Below are 22,807 nucleotides of genomic sequence, written 5' to 3' on the forward strand. Positions count from 1 at the left end.
GGGGTGAGGGAGTCAGATGTCTTTACTTACTACCATCTTCCTCCACTAGAATGTAGGCTTCATGACATTGTGTTCAGCTGTTCTTTGTATGAAAAACTCTTAATGGAATCTGAGCCGACCTGGTGGTCACTTAGTCAAATTACTTTCAGTGTGATCCTGTTGCTGAATACTGGACACATTAGGTAGGGTTTGGCCTAGTGGGAAAAGATGTCTGGGCGCGAAGTCAGAAGTACTCAATTCCACCACTAGTCAACATGTGTTCATGAATACGTTTTTTGGTTCTTGTCATTTGGCATCTGAAATATGAGGAAGACTACTACTTGCCTTATCTGAAAGGCAATTTGGAGGCACTTACTACAGATGTTAAAAAACCTAAATGTTTAAAAGTGCAATAAATGTATAAACTCAGTGGCAGTATGTGTGTCATTCCCTGAAGTGTCTCTACCCTTGCTCCTGTTCTATATTTGTCTAAACAATTATTGTGTTTTGACATAATTGTCAATTACGACACCACCGAGGGTATCAGCTTCCTTCACTAGAGTGTGAGCTTCCCAGGGCAAGGCTCTTGTCCTCTTTGTTCACACTGTAATGTCAGTGCCTTTAACAGCGTCTAGTATAAAGTAAGTGCATGACGTGTGTTGAAAGAATGAGTAGAATTTAGTTTTTTATGGAGTCACAGAGCTGATGATGCGTTTCTTGAATCCAAATGTGCCTGGTTTTGGAGATTCCTGCCCTTAATATAATCAATAAGTACAAATTTTTCCCCCAGGAGTATTGACCCACTTTTTAAAGTAGCCAAACCCTGTAAGTTGCTAAAGGTCAATTTTCAGCTATTGATGTTAGTTGCAAAGCTGGGTTTTCCATTTTCTCTTTTCGTAGACATAAATACCCCTTCATCCTCAAAACTATGTTTAATTTTGTGACAAACCAAGGGGAAATGGTGCCTTTGGAAACATGTGCTCTGAGGCTCAGATAACAATTTCACGTGAATTAAAAAAACCCTTTATGAATTTACCTGGACTGAGATTGGGTTTAACTCTGAGGATATAAACATGGATTTTTGCCTTCAACAGTACTTGTGTTCAGTTGTTACTTCCTTCGTATAACAAATGTACACTGAGAACCACTCTGTGTTGGGAGCTGGGCATTCAGACATGAACTTGCACAGCCCCTGCTCTCAAGAGTGCCTGGTGGACAGATGTGTCCCCAGATGAGTGTGGGTTCTGTGATTTCGGTGCCACATGGAGTTCAGCGGAAGAGTACTCCTTGATGACAGGGTACCCGTGTGCAAGGAAGGACTTCCTGACGCGGAGCTGTGAGGGCATAACCCCTCACTCTGGAGAAAGAAGTTATTTGAAAAATCTTGAGCTCTGTGCGGTACAATTACAGGATTTTCCACTTTGCTGTGGAACAAAGTTCTAGGAAAAGATATAGTCTCCCAATCCTGAGCTCCCAATATAGTCTCCCAATCCTGGGGGATCTCTGTGTGAGTCCCCAGTACCCTGGGGCTAGCCCTGAAAGGTCACACTCAAGAAATACCTGTGACTAAAGGACCCAGAGGAGGACCCTCACTAGCCACATTCCTCAGCTAACAGCCTGGATTCTAAAACCAGTTCACAGGAGTTAGTTTTCTGCTTCACCAGGGTGTGTTTGCAAGGTTGGCAAGGCAGAAGGTCTTTCATCTATAACTTGCCTCAGGGATCTTACCTTAGTACTGTTGCCTGAAGTCATATTCTTAAACCTCTGTTGTAATCATCTGGATGTAAGGAAATATTTAACCATAAATTCTATGTCTAACTGGAACATTGGTCTAGTACAGACTATTAGTTTTTTATGGAGTCATAGAGCTGATGATATGTTTCTTGAATCTACACGTGTCTGGTTTTGGAGATTCCTGTCCTTAATATAATAAATAAGTACAAACTTTACTCCAGACCTCACACCAGACCTCACGAAACAGAACAACAACAAAACTTGGAGAATTTGCTTTTGGTTTGTAGATTTCTTGATTTTAACCTGAATTTAAATATGATTTTATAATAGCTATAGAAGTTTGCATGTCTAGATCTTGCTTTAACTTAACTAATATGAAAAATAATTGCTTTAATAATATTCACTAAATTACTCTATTCTTCCTTTCTCCAAAATTATTGTACTCATCATTCATAAACATACTTTTTCCTTCCTATGTCTGTTTCTCGGACAGGTCACCATCATTGCAGATGATAACTGCAGATTTTTATGCTGGTCAAGAGAAAGATTAACTTATTTTCTGGAATCAGAACCATTTCTATATGAAATATTTAGGTATCTTATAGGAAAAGACATTACAAATAAGCTCTATTCATTGAACGATCCCACCTTAAATGATAAAGTAAGTGGGTTTTTTTTAATGAGTGTGTTTATTTTGTTAAACAATGATGTATAGTGAAACATACCTCACTTTATGCAATACCTATTTTTCTGAATTTTCATTTATTCATCATGTTTTAAGTAAAGTGGGGATGCTTATAATATAGAGACCTTTTGAGGGAGTTGTTTCTCAAGAGGATGGACATATTTTGTAATTATTATATTTGCCATCACCTGGTGAGGTGTCGCTAAATGTCAGGGACCTCCGTTTGTGGTGATGTGGTGCTGGTCTCTCACGAAGAGTCTTTTAATCAGTCTAAGGAAGACAGTACGTGAGTTGGAGGTAGGGACGGGGTGGGGGGGTAGAGGCGACCAGGAGGGCAGTGTAGCTGGGAGGCTGCTGACTGGTCACTGCAGTGAGCAGGAACTTGGCATTTTAACACTGGTGTCCTCCAGTTTGGGACATCCTCATGGTCAAGCCCCCTCCCAGAAAGCCCATAAGTGACTAGTCAGGGAGGGGAAGGAGCCTGTGGCAGTGCAGTTAGGAATTTCAGAGCTGTAGGCATCTTCTCCAGGTTGCAATGTGATCTTCATTTCCCCACGTCTGCTTAGAAGGAAATTATAATGATGACAGAAGAGAAATTGCAGAACATGGTTTCTGTGCACATGAGCGTGTGCTCTCTTTAAGTTCTCTTGCCTAGGACCTTTATCAAATCAAGGTGGTGCTTATTACTTTTAGATTAATAAATAAGCCACTGAGTATATTACATTTTTGTAACGTATGTGTCGTTACAGCTTATAATAAAAGTTATAGCTAACATTTATTGGCCACTTACTATGTACCTGGTAGTTCTTTATTTCAAGGAAAAAATAAATGCTGTTTACAGGGTATACATGACCTAAGTCCCAAAGATCTCAGAAATCTTAAACCTTTGCTTTGTAGAAGGCCAAAAAGCTGGAACACCAGCTCAGCCTGTGCACGCAGATCTCCATGCTGGAAATGAGGAACAGCATCGCCAGCTCCAGTGACAGCGATGATGGCTTACACCAGTTTCTTCGGGGCACTACCAGCATGTCCTCTCTCCGTAAGTTATCCCGAACAGAGAATCTTCCAGGATTCCGCTGGATGTCATTGGAAATAAACAAATGACAACCGTGATTGGAAAAATAGCTTTGCAAGTAACAGTTGGGTGACCTGAAGGTATCAACAATAATAATAATTTTTTTGTTGCTTTTCCTTTTCCATGTTGCACCTCAGCTTAAATCTAACACGAGAGCTCTTATTGCTTAGTCCAAATTTCAGAACTTGGTGGTTTGTTTTGCCATGGACTCTCCTTCAATACTGGTTCCCTGGGATAACGTGAGAGAGTCCGTAGTGTTTGCTGGATACTCGGGTTTGTTGTTTCCATGATTTTTGTTCACGTGAAAAGCTAGACCCCGCAATGTGTATAAATAAATAAATAAGTAACACAAAATAACCCCTTTTATTGGTGAAGATTTTGTTGGCAAAATCAAACGGATTGATAGCACACTGTGGTAGTAAAGCAGCCAAGAAGCAGGAATTCTTGACTGTCGCTGTCTGGAGAGGCTAGGGGTACAACCTCTATGGAAATAGGACATGTCTATTAAAATTTAATGTGCACAGGTTTTGACACAAAATTTTACCACTAGAGTGTTACCCTATGAATATGCACAATGGCGAATAATACCACATTAAGTGCTATTCATTCCAGCATTTTTCTACAATCGCAAAATTCTGGAGCAAACCAAAATATCCATCAGAAATAAAATTGATAAATGTTTGATAAAAAAAGAAAATGATAGGAAACAAAGGCTGAGTGTTTTACTGCTGACTGGTTATCTCAATGTGAGCCCCAAGAGTTAACAGGGGATTGGGTGCTGGGATGTTCCTGAAGATGAAGGAGACCACCCAACACCCAACACCCCATGAGTTACTTCCTTCACACACAGCCACTGACAGGCAGGTTTTCCAAGATTGTGCTGTAGGTTAGATCATTTTAAAACATCTTAAGTAAGGAACACTTTAAGAAACAGATGTTGAAGATTAGTAAATAATATGAGAGAAACTAAATTATTTTAAGAATTATTCCAAGAATGGAAGTCTAAGCAGAACTTTGAACAAATTCATTTGAAATAACAAAAAGATGAATTCTTCCATTGTATAAAACAAAAAACTATTGATGTTTCTAATTGTGTGTTAGTCCAAAGTAACTTTTAAGGAAATCCAGATACACATTCAACAATACTAAATGCTTATGTAAATGATCTTGTATCTTTGGATGCTGTAGACAAATTGGATTATGGATGTTAAGAATCACATAGCGTCGAGGGGTTGGAATTGGCAAAGCCATCGAATCGGCATAAACTTCCAAAGCAAAGTCTAGGCAGAGCAATGTGTTGTGGACCCAAAGGAGAGTCACATCATTTCACATTTCACAAATGAGAAATGGGAGATGGTTGTATCTTATTCTAATGTAACTTTTGAAAGTACTGACTGAGGCTGACCAAACTCTCCAGTCTGATAGCATATCAAATGCATTATCTGCTCTGTTGAAACAGTTTGGTGGTTAATAATCATTTTCAGGTGGATAATTGCATGTATCTTAATTGCATATATAGTGATTACTATACTAAGAAAGGTCAGCAGAAAGGGAATTTTTTTTTTTAAGATTATTGTTTATTTATTTGACAGAGAGAGAGAGAGAGAGAGATTGTGCACAAGCAGGGTAAACAGCAGAGGGAGAGAGAGACGCAGGCCCTCCACTCAGGAGGAACACCACTGTGTGGCTTGATCCCAGAACCCTGGGATCACGACCCAAGCAGAAGGCTGACACTTAACCAACTTAGCCATCCAGGCGCCCCAAGTTGTTATTTTTGTTGTTGTTGTTGTTGTTGTTATTGTATTTTATTGTATAAGCTAAATCTTTTGGGAATAAGATAACATGTCAGAAAAAATTTATCTAGAGTATGTTGTTTAAACAGAATAAAAACACGTGTTCACGATTCACACTTGTACTGTTTGTGGCACCAGAAACCTATATTACCAGGTGGCTTGATCACCCGTGTGGTGTTCAAATCTTGCACTAATGATTATTAGTTGTGGAACTGGTACGTGTGGGTTTGAGTGTGGTGTGTGTGAATCACGCAACAAAGTCCTGCTCATCCCTACTTCCCTTTGACTAATCCCTGTTCTGAGTTTCTTGCCTTCACTTCCTGCAGTTTAATGGAAGACATCGGTCCTTGAGCACCGCACTGACACTAACTATGAATTCTTTCATTCATCCTCGCCTCTGATTTGTCAAAAACCAGTTAGTTCTGGTTTCTCTTTCTTAGGTTTTAGCTCAGAACTCCTGAAGTCTGGGTTTCTTGTTTGTGTTTTGTCTGCCAGACCCATCAATATGCTATCAACTTTCCCATATTACAGATGACATTTTTTTTTAAGATTTTATTTATTTATTTGACAGACAGAGATCACAAGTAGGCAGAGAGGGCAGGCAGAAAGAGAGGGGGAAGCAGGCTCCCTGCTGAGCCGAGAGCCCGATGCAGGGGCTCCATCCCAGGACCTTGAGATCATGAGCTGAGCCGAAGGCAGAGGCTTTAACCCACTGAGCCACCCAGGGGCCCCACAGATGACATTTCTTATAAAACAGAGAATACAGAACCAATCTCATATGACTTCGGCTTACCACTTTTGGAGCACGTGGGAAGTCTTAGTAAATGTGAGTTTCCTCAAACAAGTGAGCTTTATTCCGAGAATCTGATGGGCACAGGGGGCAACTACGGCCGCTCCTCTCAGCAGCAGAGGCAGCTTCACGAATGCTAAGGAGAGACGGGAACAAACATTTGTGGTGGCGGTAGCTATTGTTTTTTTAGCATCTCTGGACATAATCACATGCAGTCCTCTAACCCCGCACGGCAAGGTATAGTGGGTTTTTGCTAGATGACACAGCACTAACAGCCTCCCAGATCTCTGGCTGGGAGGAAGGGGCTGCTTTCTGACGCAAGTGCACCCGGGTGCTACTCCAGGCCCATGTCCTCCTGAGACTCGGATGCAAAGAGCAGCCGCTGTTTGGATGACCGCCCTCCAGGCAGGGGAAGGCAGTGACGGCGGAATCATGTGATGGCTCTGAACGCTCCCACTTAGAAGTAGCACATGCAGGGCGCCTGGGTGGCTCAGTCGGTTAAGCGACTTCCTTGGGCTCAAGTTATGATCTCCGGGTCCTGGGATCGAGCCCCACATCGGGCTCTCTGCTCAGCGGGGACTATGCTTCTCCCTCTCCCTCTGCCCTTTGCCCGCCCCCACGCTCGTGCTCTCTCACTCTGTCAAATAAATGCATAAATAAAACCTTTTAAAAAAGAAGAAGTAGTGCGAGCAATCCTGCGGGGGCTGAGCAGGAAGGCCCCTGAGGCGGGAGGGAAAGCAAGCGTTTTGACAGTAGCTTGGGTCTAAGTATTACTTCATTTTATACCCGAGGGAATTAGGAATCTGGACGCTTACTCACTTGTTCCATTTGCACAGGGAGAAGCTCTGAGATACAGAGCTAGGTGTCCTGTCCAAGCCATACTGCTTGAACACATTGCCTCTCTGTTTTAAAAGGAAAAGACCAAAATATGTGTGTAACACTTGACTGGCGCGTTATAGTTTACCCGTCACTTCCGCTCCCATTCCTTCATCTACACCTGACGACTCTGCAGCAAGACACAGTCACTATTAGTATACCTACGCCTTTCCTGAAGGGGCCACCTGTCCTCAGTGAGAAGGCTGTGCTTACCCCCAAATCACTTCTTTCTCCTGCAACCTACCTCACTGGAGAAACCTACCACCCCCGCACCCCACCAAATTCCTCCATTATGACCAAGTAGTGCTGCAGATCGGTTTTCACAGACCCGTTGATTCCCATTTTGATGAAAATTTTTGCTTTCTTCATTGTATGCGGGGTTCACCATAGGAACATTTAAATTATCCAGTAATGTCCTCCAGTTGTTTATTGTTGGGTTAGCTTTCACTTGGCCTCATATGTCTTTCAGAATTACAAGCATTGCTGCTCTATAAAAATTACATGTATTTTGTATATTTATTGTATATGGTATATTGTAATATTATATGTATATTTGATCAGCATGTACCCATTCCATTTGGTTGAAAGTCTCTGAATCTCTGGGCTTCCCCTCCATCTCTCTCTCTCTCTGTTTTTGCATTTTTGTTTTGTCTTGTCTTGTTTGTCCAACAGAATCTTGATTCTTAAATATAATTGTGAATATGAATCACTTAGAGACTTTATTATAGATTCTGATGCAGAAGACTAGAAAAGGGCCTGGCGTCCCCCTGTTTAACCAGTGCCCCAGGGGTGCTGACGTGGCTGTCCCCTGAACCACTCTCTGAGCAGTGAGGAGTAAGTGTCCTCCCTATAGTCTGGAATTTTGCTGAGTGCAGCCCCATGATGGTTTCTTGTATTTTCCATTCACTGGTAGGTAGATCTCTGGGCCTGTGTAGATTCTGGTGAAAGCATGAAAAAAAATGGGTGCTGATCCCACTTTTTTACATTGCACTCTATTTTTACGATATCAGATAACCCTAAATCCAGAGCAAGATCTCTACTCTTTGCCATGCAGACTGTGTATTCCACATCAAATTATCATTTAAAGACAAGAAAGTAATGAGAAAGTCTGAGAAAAATTGCTTCCTTCCCATTTACTCAGTGGCCCGTAATCCACTCAGCTCCCTTTCAGTTTCCCGTGGTTTCACTTACTCGTTTCGTGTTTGGGAAGCGTGCTGGTGAGGCAGAAGGACCAGAAAGGATGAGCAGGGCAGGGCATGTGGGAAGGAGTGTGTGTCCTCACGTGGCTACAAGCTCCCTTCTCTCCGCTCCTGCCCCGAGGGCCTCACCAGGCTGCCTTGCCATTTTCTCCTGCTTATGAGGTTTAGCTCCTACGTGTGATGCAGAAAACACAGATTGATTGGAATTGGCAGGTGCATCACTGACGAGCGGTGCTGGGCACAGACGTCGTCATGACAACGGGAGACCGTATTCTGTTCCCTTAAAAGTTGTAGAACTTTATTTTGGTTAATTAGGGTTAAATAACCTATTGTGTGGTTTGTTCGTTTGTTTGTTTCTTAAGTCCGGAGGCATTATAGAAAATGCATTCCATTGGAACTTGTCTTGGATAGCTTTTATTTTAAACCATGTTTTTTTTTTTTTCAGAAATTATAATTAAAATGTATGAATTTTAAAGACACTGTGAAAGGGGCTCCTGGGTGGCTCGGTGGGTTAAAGCCTCTGCCTTCGGCTCAGGTCATGGTCTCCGGGTCCTGGGTTCGAGCCCTGCATCGGGCTCTCTGCTCAGCAGGGAGCCTGCTTCCCTCTCTCTCTCTGCCTGCCTCTCTGCCTACTTGTGATCTCTCTCTGTGTCAAATAAATAAATAAAATCTTAAAAAAAAAAAAAAAGACACACTGTAAAATACTTAGAGCAAGGTTTAAGATGTTTTTTGTTATTATTGTCAAGATGGTGTTCTGGACGCTCTCTTAATTTCAGGTGACCTGGTCACACAAATATGCCTTAAGTGAGCTTGCCTTTGGTTGGTGGTCTTACCTGCAAAGAAGAGCAGCATATCTGACATAAAGAGTTTCTGTCCTCTATCTTATCCATTTATTTACCTGGAAGGATACAAAAACCCAATATAGCATTCTCAGTTTCAAGGCTGGTTTCATGAAATAACCTGTTCAACTCGATTTATATTCCATTCACCCCACAACCGCTGTAGACCAATAAACAACACCCTTGACATGAATCGTGTGGAGAAGTCGAGAGGAGATGGGATCAGGCAGCAGAACTACTGAGGGAACACTTCTCAGACCCACCCAGATGGCAAGAGAAAAGCCGTGTCCCCACTTTGTACGTTAGTAAGGAGCAGCTTAGGGAGGCTAAGTAACGGGGTCAGGGCCCCTGGGCTAGCTCTGAAACAAAGAAGTGTTGAATTTAAGTTCTTGTTTTACTTTTGACCCTATGCATATCCGTATCCACTGGGGAGTGTACCTTTGTTTAGGGATGTTCAGCCCCTGCCATCAGAGCTGACGCACCTTTACCACGTTAATACACGTTCTTATATCATCGTCAACCCACCCAGGAAGGTTGGTGTGTTTTTCCCATTTAGGGTTGAGAAGTATGACATTTATGTCCTCTGAGTCCTTGGTCCCCCAGCCAGCAGGGACTGTGCTCTCTGTCTCCAAAGACACCAATCCATTCACTGTCCTCTATCCTCACAGTGTTTTCTCTGTAAAATGATAGTATAGGGATTTTATACAGATACACATTTTTTTTTAAGATTTTACTTGTTTACTTGAGAGCAAGAGCCCACAAGTCAGGGTAGGGGGACAGAGGGAGAAACAGACACCCCACTGAGCAGAGAGCCCTATACAGGGCTTGATCCCAGGATCCTGGGATCGTGACTGAGCCGAGAGCAGCTGCTTACCTGACTGAGCCACCCAGGCGCCCCTCTAGTTACACATTTAAACTTTTAATAAAAAATTTAAAAATTAACAAGTTAAGGGTAGCCTAGGTGGCTCAGTCTGTTAAGTGAGTCTGCCTTCGACTCAGGTCATGATCCCAGAGTCCTGGGATCTAGTCCTGAAGCAGGCTCCCTGTGGAACAGTGAGCCCAGTGCAGGGCTTGATCCCAGAACTCTGGGATCATGACCTGAGCCGAAGGCAGAGGCTTAACACACTGAGCCACCTGGGTGCCCCTACCCTTTCTTATTCTTTCCTCTTCTACCTTTACATTGTTGTAGGTCTCTTCCTTAACTTTTAAACAATCACAATTGATAACAAGTATATTCTGTTATTTCTTTTTTTATTTTTTATAAACATATATTTTTATTGTTATTTCTTTTTTTTTCCAAAATACTTTTGTTGTCATAAAATACTCATAACATCAAATTTACCATCTTAACCATATCTAAGTGTACAATTCAGTGGTATTACGCACTCTACTCTCTTTTGCAACAACAATTAAGTCTTCTTGCTTTCTCTATGATTTGCTTTGCAAAGTTTAAGCAAATAAACAATGTTGACATTATTATGCTTTATTCAGAACCAAATAATGGACTGAGACTACATTTCTTTCTTTTTGGTTATAACGTCATGATTCCTACCTATTCTGTTCAAAGGAGACTATTTCTAATATCAGGTTCAAATAGATTCTCTTTTCATATAAAACAGAAAATCATGGGGCGCCTGGGTGGCTCAGTGGGTTAAGCTGCTGCCTTCGGCTCGGGTCATGGTCTCAGGGTCCTGGGATCGAGTCACGCATCGGGCTCTCTGCTCAGCAGGGAGCCTGCTTCCTCCTCTCTCTCTCTCTCTGCCTGCCTCTCTGCCTACTTGTGATCTCTCTCTGTCAAATAAATAAATAAAAATCTTAAAAAAAAAAAAAAAAAAAAAAACAGAAAATCATGCCACAGTTTACTTCATACTTTTTACTTGCTCTCCCTGGAGGGTTTTTATTGTCTTGCTTTGGGATCCATTTTATTCACCATGTCCCTAGTATCTTCTAGCTTCTTATTCATTCTGTCTTTTAACTGAAATCCAGTTTGTTTCTTCTTAAAGTCTTTAAGCACTTTTTCATATTTGAACCGTGCCTTATCATACTGCTTTTTGTCTTTATCGGTATTTCTAGTTGCCTTTCTTTCTCCCCATCCTTGCATTTTCTTCTGTCTGTACTCTCTCAGTACATCAATGGTGTATCCCCCTTTCTCAGAAAACTTCCTCACAGAACCTTCCATTCTATCTCATCCTAGACGAGTTGTTGTCTGCATTCTGTGCACAGCTGCCCCCAGGAACTGCCTTCCCCATCCCCTTGAGTTTATTCACCACCCGATGATGTTACAGCTTTCTCCTTGTGGGCAGGAAGGGGCTGCAGGATGCCATGGTTCCTCGGCTGTTCACCCCTGTTGCCGGGCAGCTCAACACCCTGACCACCCATGTGGTCATTAGCCACTGATCTGCAAATGACCTGTTGGGCTGAGAAAACCTCCTCATGGGAACCACTAACTCTCTCCAACCTATTTCCCATAACTTGTACATTTCTTTGGTTGGGTCCCTCAATGCTGGTGCCTTCGTTTCTCTAAGGGAATTAAGGACAAAAGCTATACCTACCCTTCTTCATTATTTTTCAGAAAGTTTCAATCCAAACTCAGTCTCTTCAATTTAAAAAAATCTTATGATATACATAAGGAAGGCAGGAAAAGAGATGATAATCCTCTCTAGCCATGAAGCCATTAAATCCTTTCCTATCCCCATTCATCAAAAATTGTATAACCTAATTAAAATTCTAAACCCTTTGTAAGGTTTTTAATTACTTGCTAAAACATTTGGCCAGATGGTTAAACATAATAAAAATAAGAGCAATTTGAAAGGAGTGAGGAAAATGTCATCAAAGATAATGGAATAAAGGGGGAAAAATCATATAACATTGTATTAGATAGTTGACAAAAGTGTTCCCTCTTTATAAAAATTGAGCATCTTAATTGAGTATCTTAATCTTCTTGAGAGAAAAGTCACTTGACAAATTTCATATTGGGTTTTTATATTTATTTGGAGATCCAACCTGAGGTTGCCTGTTCATTCTCTCGAACAGGTGTGACTTTCACTCTGGATTTAAGCCCCAAAAATATGTCTGTTTATTTTGACTTGCTAAGAGACGCCCTTGGGCCCTCAAGTAATTAGAAGCACACTGAAACAGAAGAAGCTTAATAAGGACAGAATTCTGTCAAAGGGAATTTCTCTTACCTAATTTCTCACTACTTTGGATACTAGAATTTTGACTGTTAGGTAAGATCTCCGTGGTCTGCCTGTATAAAGGCTTCCCGCAGTTCTTTGACTCAGTCCCTGAGGAAGGCAGGAAAGGGTCTGGTGGGGCAGGCTAAGCTTGTCCTCACAGAGGCCCCTGACTACCTTCCCCTGGCAGGGAACAGCCTGCAGGAGCCACACTGACTCCTCCTCAGGGGGGATCCTGCACAAGCCGCTGAATGGGTCAGCTGAGGAGAGCCTCGACTTTCCAGATCCAAATCCTCCGGTGGGCATCCACAGTGCTGTCCCGCCCTGTGATCTGACAGGAGTGGAAGGGTCCACTGTTTGGTTCAGGGGCTCTTACTGCTAAGCCTCTGTCTTCTACACACGCTCAAAGCTCATATTCTTGAGTTTGAGTTTTTCTTTCTTCCCCTCAGGATTGCTGTTCTCTCTCTCAGCTGCACACACCGAAAGTGGTGTACAGCTCAGAGGAAATGCCACTCCGCTGGCTGTGCCTTCTGGGTGCCTGGGATCCATGGGAGGGATGGAGAAGTCTTTCTGACAGAAGATTTTTTTTGCCGCTTGGTGTGATATGAAACATCCCCCAGCAACAGTAACTCTTGACATAACTGTTTAACAATTTCACACCTGATAAATCTGGATTGCGGTTCAGCCTGCGACTATTTGTTTTACATACTTTTATAATAAACTGTAAATTGGCACCCAGAGCCAAGTAGAAGATGATTATAGCTAACAGCAAAAAATAATGTTAATTATCTCTTTTTCATTATAATAAATACCAAAGGATATAGTTAACCACTTCTGTTTCCCAACTGTAAAAGCGGTTTTACTAAAGGAAGGGTAGAAACCAGATTTCTGGAAAATTTATGGATATGGAATTATTAGTCTGCCTAGAATTTGGAGTAAATGAAAAGTAAAGCATCCTACGGAGGTCACGTACCTCATAGTAATGACCTTGAGGGACAAAAGTAATTTGAAAATGCACTTAACTAAAGATAAGCTCAATATCTTCCTCTCTCCTGTCCTCGTGCTCGTCTATCTAGGTAGGTTTAGCCCCTCCTGGGCAAATTTCTGATGATGTGTTGGTGCATAAAATTAATGAAAAACCAGGCAAACTTGTAGAAAGAATTTATTCATGTTCAACTTGGGAAATGTAAGATAGTATCCTTGAAGCAGAACGTTCTCTCTTCTTTTTTTATAGTTTTTGGAGTTTTTGTTGTTGTTCACACTCCAAATTGGGCTTAGCTGTATTAGTGGACCAAGAGCTTACCTCTAACAGCACAGTGACAGTGACTGGGTCTTCCCGCCGAACCGGTGGGTCCCCCACGGAGGCTGGAGAGCAGGAGGTGTGGGCAAGTGAGCTCCTGCTCCCCAGAGCCCGACTTCCTCCTGGCCACAGCAGTGCCAGATCTGCAGGTAGACCAGGTGACTGTCACCCTTGGCCTTCAGTGGCAGAGGAGACCCAGGCCAGCTGAGGTTGGGACAAAGTGTGAGCCTTCTCTGCGACCCTGATTCCTGGGTCAGGCTGCCAGCTGGCTCCGGGTAGCTTCCCGTGGTTACTGACAGGCCCGGTGCCCGCTGCCCTCCGGCGCATCTGCGGCAGGGAGGAAGGGCTGTAGGGCGCGCTGCTCTGGGAACTGGGACTGGAGGGGCCTGTGCGCTCTAACCCAGCCCCGGAGCCTGAAATGGGAGTGAATCTAGGATCCTGTGAGAACGTTAGCGGGAACACGCAGTCTTGCGGGCCGGGCAGGGCCAGCCCTCCATCCTGCCATAATGTGATCCTGCCGAGGCGGCCCACTTCCTGTGAGGAAGAAGTTCTAACACCACAGCCCCCCGCCACGAGTCTTTCTTTCACAGGCTCTCCAGGTGGCCTTTGCTTTAGCTTCTGAGTACAAAGTAGAAAAATTGTGTGGATATGTGAGCATGAATGGCTCTAAAAAGTGCGTTGAGTTCCTGAGAAACGAAGTAAGATAGAGTTAGAGACTCTGCAAGTCATTTTTATTTCCCTGACATTTAACCCAGCTTCTAGCAGCTTGTCATCACTCAGGGGCACCTTTTGCTAACTGGGTGAAAACTTCTTGGCAGGTGATGATTCGGCCGAGCCTACTGACGTTTATGTGAGGGGAGAGCGCTCTTGCCCGTGCGCCATGTGCTGCTGTAAGCTGTGCTATAAGCCCATGCTATAAGCTCTGCTGAGTCGATTATAGAACAAGGATCCCCCAGGGAACATGACACAGAATATAGTGATAACAGTCCCTTCTCATCGCAAGGTTTACTATATCCTGAGACTTCCTGCACATGAGAAATACAGGTGGTTCCCCACCCCCATCCGAGACTAAAGGTGACGGCCATGTGTCTTTGCCTCATGTTCAGGCTCAGCCTTCTGAAGGCCTCATGTGGAGTTTCATGTACTAAGTAATAATCAAGGACATGGCTATGTGGGGGCTACTTCTGCCGGACAGAAGAAGGTATGGTTACAGCCCTCAAGGTGCTTGTTTTCCAGTAAGAAACAGAGGCACATACTTGTGATCACAGTGAACTACAGAATGTGGAAGGGCTGTTGGACTCTGGGGAATAGAATCTCCCCTCGTAAGGAATTCGGGAAGACTCCAGACGAAGAAGGTGGAGTTCGACCTTGACCTTGAGGAGTGGATAGGAATTTGATGAATAAGGATGGGAATGGAGAGGCCACTCCAGGTGGGAAGAAAAGCAAGAGAAGAGGGAAAGGATGAGTTGGATTTAGGGCGCAGTGAGGTTTGCCAGAGCTTGGACTGGAAGGGGAAGGAGGCCAAACTTGGAGGCCCTGGGGAGCACCCCAGGACTGTGGGTGACTCCCACACTACTGTTTTTTTTTTTTTTAATACTATGTGGTAAGCACCATAGCTCTTCCTTGGCCCTGGCCAGTGTACTGGGGAATGAACAAATTCTTTCATGGAGAAGTTGAAAGTCCTTGCAAGGTTTTCACCAGGTCATTTCCAGTTGTCTTGGGTCCTCTCCTCATTCTGTCTCAGTGGGAAAACACACCAGTTGGTGACGGAGCTGAGAGGGCAGAGAACATTTTGGCCCCGATGTAGATGGCAGCCGCAGGGTCCCCTAGAATGTCTCCCCTGTTGATAGATGGGCTAAAATCCAGAGCACGAGTCCACTTCCGCCATCAAAATTAACTGGGTGTGTTTCTGTTATGTGTGTTACACAATTACATCTGAATCCTTTGCCTTATTGATTTGGTTTAATGCTCTCAGACATGCCATCTTGTTTGTTCAGAGAGTTTTTATCCGATTGCAAATACTCAGTCTGAGTTACTGTTTCATGAGGCTCAGTCATACCTGGAGGCTAGACATACGACGGAAGCCATGGCTACTTTTTAAGACAAATTTTGCTGCGGGGCGCCTGGGCTGCTCAGTGATTCAAGCCTCTGCCTTCGGCTCAGGTCTTGATCTCAGGATGTGGGATCGAGCCCCACATCGGGTTCTCTGCTCAGCAGGGAGCCTGCTTCCCCCTTCTCTCTCTGCCTGCTGCTCTGCCTACTTGTGATCTGTCAAATAAATAAATAAAATCTTAAAAAAATTTTTTTTGCTGTATGTGGGACCGTTTCAACTGAGAAACACAAACCCCATTCAAGTACAAGTCCCGCATGTTTTTATCTGCCATTCGTACCGGCGATAATGAATTTTAACAAACGTTCTAATTACTCAGGCCATTGCCCTCCAAAGACCATATCAATAACTCATTTTATTAACTTGCACACTGACAAAATGACTGTTGCATCACAGGCACGGAGGTAAGAACTGTCAGCCACTTAGTCCTCTTATCTACGAAGTAGATAAGAGCAGTGATTCCTATTTTACAGATAGGGACACTGAGGCAGGAGGACGTGAAGTAACTTGCCCAAGTTCACATGGATAGTATTCACTGCCATTTGAGTAGACCCGCAAATTGAAGGTTGTGGCTGGTGGTCATGCCGTCACCTGCGAGAAAAAGGACCAAAAGACTTGCCTGGGTGGTTCCGCCGTGCGGTAGTTTGTGACAGAATTATGTCCCTGGATCATCTTAATAGAGGCTCATCATCTACAGTTAACGTCAGTAGTTGTCTCTCAATAAACTCAGGATTTTAATGGACCATAAATGCTTGAAAATAAATAGTAACAGAAAATAAAGTTTCCATGTAGGCACAGCACACACAACTATGCCAAACTATACCAAAGTCCAGGCCAGTCTAATTCCTAACTTTTTTATGTTGGAAGCTGTGGCCGTTGGGAGTGGCATTCCACCAGTGCGTGACTGGGACCGTGCAGCTCGTCATAAACACGGAGTGGCATTTTCTACCTGCCCAGCACCCTGCTGAGCCCATGACCCCATTCTTTTGTCTTATCCCCCAACAACGGCACTAGATGGGCCCTGGGAATATCTCCCTATAACAGGTATGGAAACCGAGGCCTAGAGAGGATTAGTGACGGAGCATAGATCACACAGCTAGGAAGCAGCACAGCGGGGTTCTAAACCTGGGAACTGTTTTTTGAGGCTGGGGCCTTGACCATGTGCGTGCTGCACGCCACCTTCCCCCGTGCCGGGCCCATCCTCCTTGCCTACAGCCTCTGCTGTCAGCTGCCCACGCTTGCCAGGGATTAACAGGTGATCTGGATAAAGCTCTTGTAGCAGCTCTGCTTCATGCCTTAGCCGGGGCCCACTATCCACCTCTGCTCTCTACCAGGTATTTGAAGTCAGGTTTCACCATCATTCTCCCACCATCAATCTTAAGTCCAGCCTGAGGTCAGCATTTGCTGATTGACTGACGGACGGAATACCACTCCGCCCCGTTGGAGGGCAGCACACGCACACACACACGGCTGTGCGCAGGGCAGACGGGGACCCTGCCGGATGAATCCTGACACTCGGTGTGGGAACTTTGTGGAGGGGCGTTTGTGCTGTTCGGGGAGCCGCTCATCAAGCACCTTGAGACGTCTGTGCACCCATTTTTAGTAACTCTTCTTACTTTTAAACCACGTTTTTTTCCTCTCTCAATCATGGTGTCCCTTATGTGGTAGATACTCAGTAAGCCTCTGACAAACGCATAAACAAAGGAGGGACAGACCGAGTCATTATTACTTCACTTCTCGGATATAAAAGGCTTTAAGGATGTTCCTGCCCTCTCTGCTACTTGGGATTGTATTTTCTTCACCTGGCTTTTCCTTCCTGTTTGCCTGCCCTGCCCCCCTCTCCCTCCTCCTCACCCCTCGCTCTCCCATAGCAGTCCTGGCAGTGGCTGGACAGGTGGTGGCAACAACTACTATTTTAGGTGGTGCCACAGGTGGTGTTAGCTTCCATAGCTTTGGGATGGAACTCTTCTTTAGGGAAATTAGGAGTTAAATTAGCTTTTGAGGAACTCAAGTCACCACATAGATTAATGTAGGAACATGCATTCTGAGTCCTAATCACACTTTAGGGCAACCCTCCTGAAACTGCATGTGCACAGGCACTGGAATCCATTCCATGTTTGTTCTCATGACTGAGAGTCATTTCTTGACTTCGTTGTTTTCTCGAAATGCTGAATTGAAAATACAATGTTTAGGGGAATTACATGCCTGGTCCTAGCGATCGATTCCCAGAGAGTTTTACTCATTGATACATCATCCCAGCATCGGCGCAGGCTGGACAGTAAGTGGTTTTCCTCTTTGTGTCTCTGACAGATGTGCCGTCCCCACACCAGCGGGGCTCTACCAAGATGAAGCCCATCGAAGAAGGGGTCGAAGATGACGACGAGGTCTTTGAGCCCGTGTCTCCAAATGCACTGAAAGTCCATCAGTTGCCCTGACCAGAGAGAGAGGACAAGGGACCTGGATGGAATCTGTCTTGAAAAATACCAGCCCTTCCTCATGGCTTCTTGATTAGTCTGCTGTAGCTCTGGTAGTGTGAGGGCAGGAAAGTGAGGAAGGGTCAAAGATGGGAAGGTTGTTTTAGCTCTCCTTTTTACTGATCAGCTTTTTAAGCAATTATTTTACTGAGCCTTCTGACTAAACCTAGTTCTATTTTGAGATCTATATTTTCACAGTGTTTTCTAGATATATTATTGTTTTAACTTAGATCTATCAATGCAAATGCCTTTTCACTTTTTTTTTTTTTTCCTGAGTTGTGGTTCATTTTCCTCACAGTTTTTTTTTTTTTTTTTTTTTCTCCACTGTGGCAATGGGGTTGTCCACTTGATAGGTTTAAGAAACAGTGTAAGTTTGAAATTGAGGTTGAGGTATCATTAAAAGGCAGGGAGTCTCGAGCGTTGTTCAACTGAATTTTTAGCTGGAAGATTGTAAAGAAAGATGTGATTCGGCTGGTGTTTATTTTTCCTCCCCGGCCAGACGCATGACCCCAACTAGATCACCTTACTTATTTGGGCATTGTGTGGAGAGCAGGATAATGAGGAAAACTCATCAGCCTCGGCTCATGATACCCTTCCAGTGTGCTGGGTGCAATCAGGTCTGAAACCAAAGCTGGAAAGAAAACAAATGGAAGCAGTTCTGAGCTCAGCTTGATCTTTAGCAAAAACCCAGCTCACCTGTGATTTGGAGCCACCTTGTCCCACACACCCTGGTCTGGGGAACACCTGACTTGTGGTAGGGTGTCCAGGGGCTAAGCAAGGGTCATAGAATGAGGCGATTGAAAGAGCATTTTCATTCTGTGGTCTGAAGTTTCAGACAGTTCCTCCAGAGTCACAGATGTTTCCTTAAAATGTGCCAAATAGCCAGGGCTGGTGATGCAAATGTCCACAGAGCTTTGGGGACAGACCAAAGCCGTGTCATGGGCACCCAACCTAGATGTTGCTGTGAGGGCCTTGACTGCAAATCTCCCTTTTCTCCTGGAATCGTGTTCCAGGAAACAGTGATGGGAAGTGGGAAGTTGGCTGAAATCAGCGGTCAGACGGGTCAGCGTGACGGAGGCACTCAGCTGGGAGAACCCCTTTGATTGACTACACTACGTCATACGCCATGACGATTTTATTTCATCCACTAGAACCCAGTTGAGTTGGTCCTCTGTTGTATTAAATGGCTAAAACAAAGTTCCCAATGAAATTACTTTTAGGTAAGTTGAGCCCAAAGCAGCCTGTCTTGCCAAGAGGTGATTTCTCTCAGAGAAGGTAGATAAGCTACTCGAGGGTCACCTCCCTTTCCTAAATCCACTTTTTTAAGGCTAATTATTTTAGTAATTTCACTGGAGTTAAATTTTCGCACTCGGTCCCTCACTAAGAAAATTTCCACCAATGGGGGGTCCAGTTCCTAACATCTCTATCAAATGTTGCCTAATTAACGCCACATTGGAAAGGCTGATTTCACTTCACCTTAACACGGCCTCTTTAGTTTCCTGAATTATCAATGTATTGGGGGGAAATGAAGCACAGGTGAAGGATTTAGCCTTGGCTTTAAGATTGTAGAGATTCATTCGGTCAGAGGTCCCTTGCCGTGCCTGAGACCCCACGTGTGGTAACTGTAGCTAATGGCGCTGGTACTGCTTTCCTCTAACTGTCGGGGTAAGGTCATATGGACCACTTAGTTTCCACATGCATAAGACTAATTTGCAAAATCACTCTATAGAGTAATTAGACATGACACCCTTCCCTGAAGAGAAAGTAATTTTAGATTCTGCTGAGGCCACGTTTGTAATGTTCTGTGGATCCACAGAAGCTTGGGGTTTCTTACCTGACCCATGTTCAGGGGTGTCCCATTTTGTCGAGCTGAGACCGTGGGAAGGATCCTCTCTAATGACCAAGCTGTGCGTGTTGGGAGGCTATTTTCTGCAGCACCAGGAACAAACATTTTTAAAGGCAAGCTGCTAAAACCAGACGATCGGAATTCACTGTTTATTAAAAACCCATGTGTGCGCATGCGTGCACATCAGCTCCATTCATAACAGAGATAATAATCTCGAGCTGAGGAATCTTAAAAGAACCACTTAGCCTGAATGGGAAACATGAACCTATTTTTAAATACACACTTCTGAGGAAGACAATGAGGCTTGGAGAAAAGGAGGTGCCGGCCACTGGCTAGCCCTCCCACATAGACTCGATAGCAAAGAAGCAGATAAGAAGACAGAAAAGAGTTTTAAGTTGTAAGATCTCATGTGGATGGCTTTGAATTCATTTATACCAGTGAACAAGTGTATCTTTGTGAAAGGCATAAACACATAGACCAAAAAAAAAAAAAAGCGTTTGCTGCCAAAGCCACTGATAAAATGCTTCTTGTGTTTTTTGGTGTTCACTTAGCTGTGTGACCGAGGCTTGGAAAATGATCTCCAAAAATTATTCTATATATAACCCCACATCTACTAGGTTTAAATGCAATACCGAGTATGTTGTATGATTCAGAAGTGTAACATTTACACATGGATGTATGTGTCATTTGTAATATTTTTAAAGCCCTCATATTTATATTTATGAGATAATAGCACAGATACTAGATAGAAACCCAATGATGTTTATATATCTTAAATTAGTAATAATGGGTGCTATATGATTGTCAGTTACTGCCCGTTGCTTTCTGGGGTCTTTTCTACTGCTCCCCATGGTTCAGTTGCCCTGTCACCATTGGACATCTTTGTGTTTCGCTGCCAATAGTGTGTGCCCCGGGAGACACCGCCTTCTTCATATCTGGTTCTTTTTCCATGTGTCTGAAACATTTCTGGTTTTATAACCTGGCACTGCCAATTCCCGGTTCCCGGGTCCTATCCTGGCCCCAAAGGCAGAGTTCCTTGGATGCTGGGAAAAAAATCTTTGGGAAAAGTTGATGTAACCTACACATGCTGCCCTGTCCTTGGTGCACCGGGGGAATGACTCCAGCCTTCCAGGAAAATCGTCCTGCCAGTATGTGGATGGCGCCCAGCGAGAGTTGGGGTGTGCAGGGCAGCCCGAGTACTGCTCGGTGCCCACCTCCCTGCGTACTCCAGAGACCAGATCCAAGGGATCACAGTTCTTTATTTCCTCTATCCATTTCTTTGGACATTTCTAAAGCCTCTTTGCAGAAACTTCAGACCTCGCCATGCCTCCATTTCGCCTCCCTTTTTTCCAACGCTGGTTTCCCAACCTCCTTTTCTACTTCTTTCCAGCAGCAGTGGTTAGAAATTCCCACCCGTTCGATCCCAGCTCCCGAGGACCTGAAAGAACAGGGTAGTGTGCCGGGAAGTCAAGGCTGCCGTGTAATCACGCGTCAGTTTTGCTCCAAGGATGACACATTTCCTCACCGACGGCCTTTCTTTGATCCTCACAGGAGCCCTGGATACCTCGAGTGTAACCATATATTGTGTCATTTCAGAAACCGGCTTTTAAGCACTATTTATAGGTTAATCTGTTATACTTACAACCTAGTTTTAAAGTAGGTTTATGAATGCTTTATACAGACACGTTTATAGGAAAGTCAGTCTTTCTGTTTTTAGGTGCCATCGACATTGATACCATTTACTTCAGATCAATTGACATTTTGTCTGAATAGGGCCTTAGAGTTGAAAATATCTCCATATACTGTCATTTGATCAAATAAATTTCTTACTTAGAAAATACGCATTTGATCAAATAAATTTCTTACTTAGAAAATATGACGTTCACTTCATTCCTCTTACAAATAGCCGATTTGCTCCGACTCTATGCCTAAAGGCGGGGGTGGGTTCATTTACCCTCAGGTTGTGGGAATTGCTCTGGTTTGCCAAGTGAACTTGGGTCAGTACCACTTGATTTCAAAGCTCTGCCCTCTTGGCTGCCTTCGGCCCTGACAAGAGGCAGCAAGACAGTGCTGACGGGATGCCGGGATGCCGCCGCTGAGGAGCCTTCCGAGTTTCACTGTGGGACCACGTGCTTGCTCCAGACACGTTCCTGGTTTCACCTCACAACTCTGAAAAATGATTTTCTGAATTCTGTTTATTTCTTTGACATGAAAAATGATTTTCTTTCCAGCGATGCTCTTCCTCTGCTCCTAGGCCTTGTTCTCCTTCCATGTCGGCGCCATTTTCACAGTCCCACCGTGGCCTCTACCAGCTTCCTGCAGGCTGCGACAGCCCTGGGTCTTGGACGTCAGACACTACGTTAATATTTCCTTGCTGTTCACCAGGGGCAGACATAGCCCCAATGACTTTGAAGCTCTCCCAGCCTCCTTCTTCATCCTGAGAAAATCTTCCTCCAGCATTTTTTTTCTTTTTTAAAGATTTTATTTATTTATTTGACAGAGAAAGATCACAAGTAGGCAGAGAGGCAGGCAGAGAGGCAGGCAGAGAGGCAGGCAGAGAGGCAGGCAGAGAAAGAGGCGGAGAGAGAGGAGGAAGCAGGCTCCCCGCCCAGCGGAGAGCCCAATGCGGGACTCAATCCCAGGACCCTGAGATCATGACCTGAGCCGAAGGCAGCGACTTAACCCAATGAGCCACCCAGGTGCCCCGTCCTCCTCCAGCTTTTAGCCGAGGCTTTCTAGGCTTCTTCCCCCAGCGGCTGGGCACAGCTGCAGGTTCCACGATAGGACTGGCCGTGGCTGGGCCAGACCCCAGAGCCCATCCACCCCCAAGCCCCATAGCGAAGCACGGTTGGAGGGGATTTGATGCTTGGACTCCTCGCATGACTGGCCCACAGGACAAAACGTGATGTGAACAAAGCTGAAACTACCTCACCC

The 22,807-nt window shown here is 44.3% G+C and overlaps 1 protein-coding gene across 3 annotated transcripts in view; it reads left to right on the forward strand.

The window, feature by feature from the left end:
• BVES (blood vessel epicardial substance) overlaps positions 1-21,713 on the forward strand; it is a 37,733-nt gene extending 16,020 nt beyond the window's left edge. For all 3 annotated transcript variants that reach the window (XM_059176981.1, XM_059176982.1, XM_059176984.1), the window contains exons 6-8: positions 2,207-2,374; positions 3,296-3,437; positions 17,864-21,713. In XM_059176981.1, the coding sequence (XP_059032964.1) occupies positions 2,207-2,374; positions 3,296-3,437; positions 17,864-17,988 (435 nt within the window). In that variant the 3' untranslated portion in view covers positions 17,989-21,713. The remainder of the gene's footprint in view (positions 1-2,206; positions 2,375-3,295; positions 3,438-17,863) is intronic.
• The last annotated feature ends 1,094 nt before the right edge of the window (positions 21,714-22,807 follow it).

Source organism: Mustela lutreola, chromosome 6, assembly GCF_030435805.1.
Source record: "Mustela lutreola isolate mMusLut2 chromosome 6, mMusLut2.pri, whole genome shotgun sequence".
Lineage (NCBI taxonomy): Eukaryota > Metazoa > Chordata > Mammalia > Carnivora > Mustelidae > Mustela > Mustela lutreola.